At 41.6% G+C, this 2459-nt stretch overlaps 1 protein-coding gene across 1 annotated transcript in view; it reads right to left on the bottom strand.

The window, feature by feature from the left end:
* Positions 1-9: 9 nt before the first annotated feature.
* LOC118323574 (mucolipin-1-like) overlaps positions 10-2459 on the bottom strand; it is a 9145-nt gene continuing 6695 nt past the window's right edge. Inside the window, exons 12-13 of the mRNA XM_035655579.1 lie at positions 2081-2287; positions 10-1433 (exon numbers count right to left, since the gene is read on the bottom strand). Coding sequence (XP_035511472.1) covers positions 1302-1433; positions 2081-2287 — 339 coding nt within the window. The 3' untranslated portion in view covers positions 10-1301. The remainder of the gene's footprint in view (positions 1434-2080; positions 2288-2459) is intronic.

The raw sequence follows: 2459 nt of genomic DNA, 5'->3' as shown, positions 1-2459 counted from the left end.
CTCTGCTTACTATATATTCAGATTCCTCCTCTGTGCGGCTTTTGATACCACAGGTCCCTGCATACTATTTGCCATCTCTGGCTTGGCTCTCCTGTGGTTAAAGTCTGACCTATCTGACAGAACACAGTGTATTTCTTATAACAATACTACAACAACATTTTCTAGTGTGAAATAAGGAGTACCTCAGAGCTCTGTTTTGGGCCCTCTGCTTTTCTTACTTCATATTTCACCTGTACAGTCTTTTGCCTTTTGTACAGTCCACTGCTATTTCAGCTTGATACTCAGCTGCCTGTGCATGTCCAAGCAGATGAGTTCGATCCTATCTTCTCTTTTGATCAGGATGTTTAAAAATCACTAAGACTGCTTTTTTTTTTACACCCATGCAATATTGCAAAAATTCTGCCTGTTTCTTTGTCAAACATTATTTTGCAGCCTTGCAGGGAGCACTTTAAATCAAACAGTAAAAAGGCTCTGCCTCGCAGTGCATTAGCCTTCGCAGTCACCTGGCTCTTTACGGCAGAAACAGTTCATGCATATTGATGACTAATTGGTTGGCTGCAGGGCTCGTCCTTCCTCATGGAGCCATCATCTCCCTCAGAGGAGAACATGAACCAAGGGGAGGAGTAGAGAATAAAAACAGCCTTGACTGAAAAGTTAATGCATACATACAGTACAGATCTTTCTTTTAAGCTTGCCAAGCTGTCTCCTGTGTCTTTTCTACCTGATATGATGATTCATACATATTTACATAATCAAGAGGCACAAAATCACCTAGGTAGCCATGTGGACAATAAAATGATAATAAAACCCTGTACATAGAGGATCATTCAAGTGAAAATTCAAATCTATTATACATAGTGGACCCGGTGTCCAGTCTACAGCAACGAATATGTTTCCTGGCATTATGCGTCTAGTCATCAAAGCCCTAACAAACTGACATTTCAGAAAGAGACAATAAATTATTCATACAGTACAAAAGCCGAAGCAGGTAATTGGGCTTGTGACTGTGGAGTGCATTCTACCGTTGCAGCACAAATTTAAATGCAAAATTCAAACACAGGCTACAGAGGACAACGTGGTCCAAGGTCAGTCTGTTCACTCTCGAGGCATTTATCGCCCCTGCTGGGTATCTGGAAAAAGGAGTGCAATTGCAGCCGGCTTTCACTGGAGTGGAAATATCGTGCTTTAAAGAGAGAAAAAAAATCAAGACTCCCTTACCCTTTCACACAGAGACACACTCACACACACACACAGCCTACTCCCTGTGTGCATCCTCTTCTTCCTCCTCGTCTTCCTCCTCCTCAGTCACAGCAGCAGAGGAAGGAGCATGACGACCCTTCAGGCCCACGGAACTTGCCAGAGCTGGGTGTATCCATGCACTGTGCAATGAAGGCGTGCAGATCAGTGACACGTATCTGCTCCTGTGTTTGGGCCTGTGGGAAGACAATGTAAAGCTGAAAATATTCGACATGCTCATCTCACCACCGATTCACAGTCATGTTTCTGTATTGAGTTTGTGTGTGACCATACATGCTCTTGGAGGGAAATTACACAAGACAGAATTTGATGACGAGCGCTACATGTCACATAAAATGTCGAAGCCAAAAGCCCTTGGCTATTGTGTGGATTTGAGTTTGACAAAATGAAACTACATGCATGAATAGTCTGCCTTTGTCCTGGTTCTACTTTTCTAAATCTAATTTATTGTAATTGGACTTGACTTCCTTCTTGTAAATTAAATCATCTTTTGATATTCTAAAAGGACCGTTGCACTGCTCCTAATGGCACTTGGAGGCTTTTTTTATTTTAAACTTTTAACCTATTTTTCCATCGGTTGTCATTCTTGTCTTGTTCAGAACAAAAACACTGAGCGACTGAGCACAGTGGAGCTCTGAGCTAAATGCTAACTTCAGCATTCTAACATGCTTACAATAACAATGCTAACATGCAGATTCTGTATGTTTACCATGTTTACTATCCTAGCTTAGCATGTTAGCTGAGGCTAATGGGAAAGTCATTAGTTCTGTTGATATTTCTTATAAAGCTAAGGATTGGAAAAATGTAACTGATGAAACAATACCATAATGGAGTCGTAGGCTCCGGTGATGAGTGCGATGAAGAGGGACAGCACCATGTAGATGAAGAGGGAGATAAAGGTGTAAAGGTACACCTGGCTGAAGATCCACACCAGTGTGCCACTTTTCTCCATCTCAGCAAACGTTACAAACATGTCGTCTCCGTTGATCAGAGAGAACAGGCACTCTGACACCATGGACAGGGAGCGAAACTGTATACACGGAGTGCATAGAAATAACAACAAAACACACATTAGTGAAATCAAGGCACATGATATTAATGCAGCATTTAAATGAGGCAATGACACTAAGGTGAGATCCCAAACCTTTTTCCACAAGCTATAAGAACAGATAACAGTTTGACATTTTGGGAAATACCCTTAT

The sequence above is a fragment of the Morone saxatilis genome, unplaced genomic scaffold (genome assembly GCF_004916995.1).
Source record: "Morone saxatilis isolate NCDOM2014 unplaced genomic scaffold, NCSU_SB_2.0 Contig14, whole genome shotgun sequence".
NCBI classification, from domain to species: Eukaryota; Metazoa; Chordata; class Actinopteri; family Moronidae; genus Morone; species Morone saxatilis.
The sequence above is the reverse complement of the archived record's forward strand: the minus strand, read 5'-3'. Positions and strand labels throughout refer to the sequence as shown.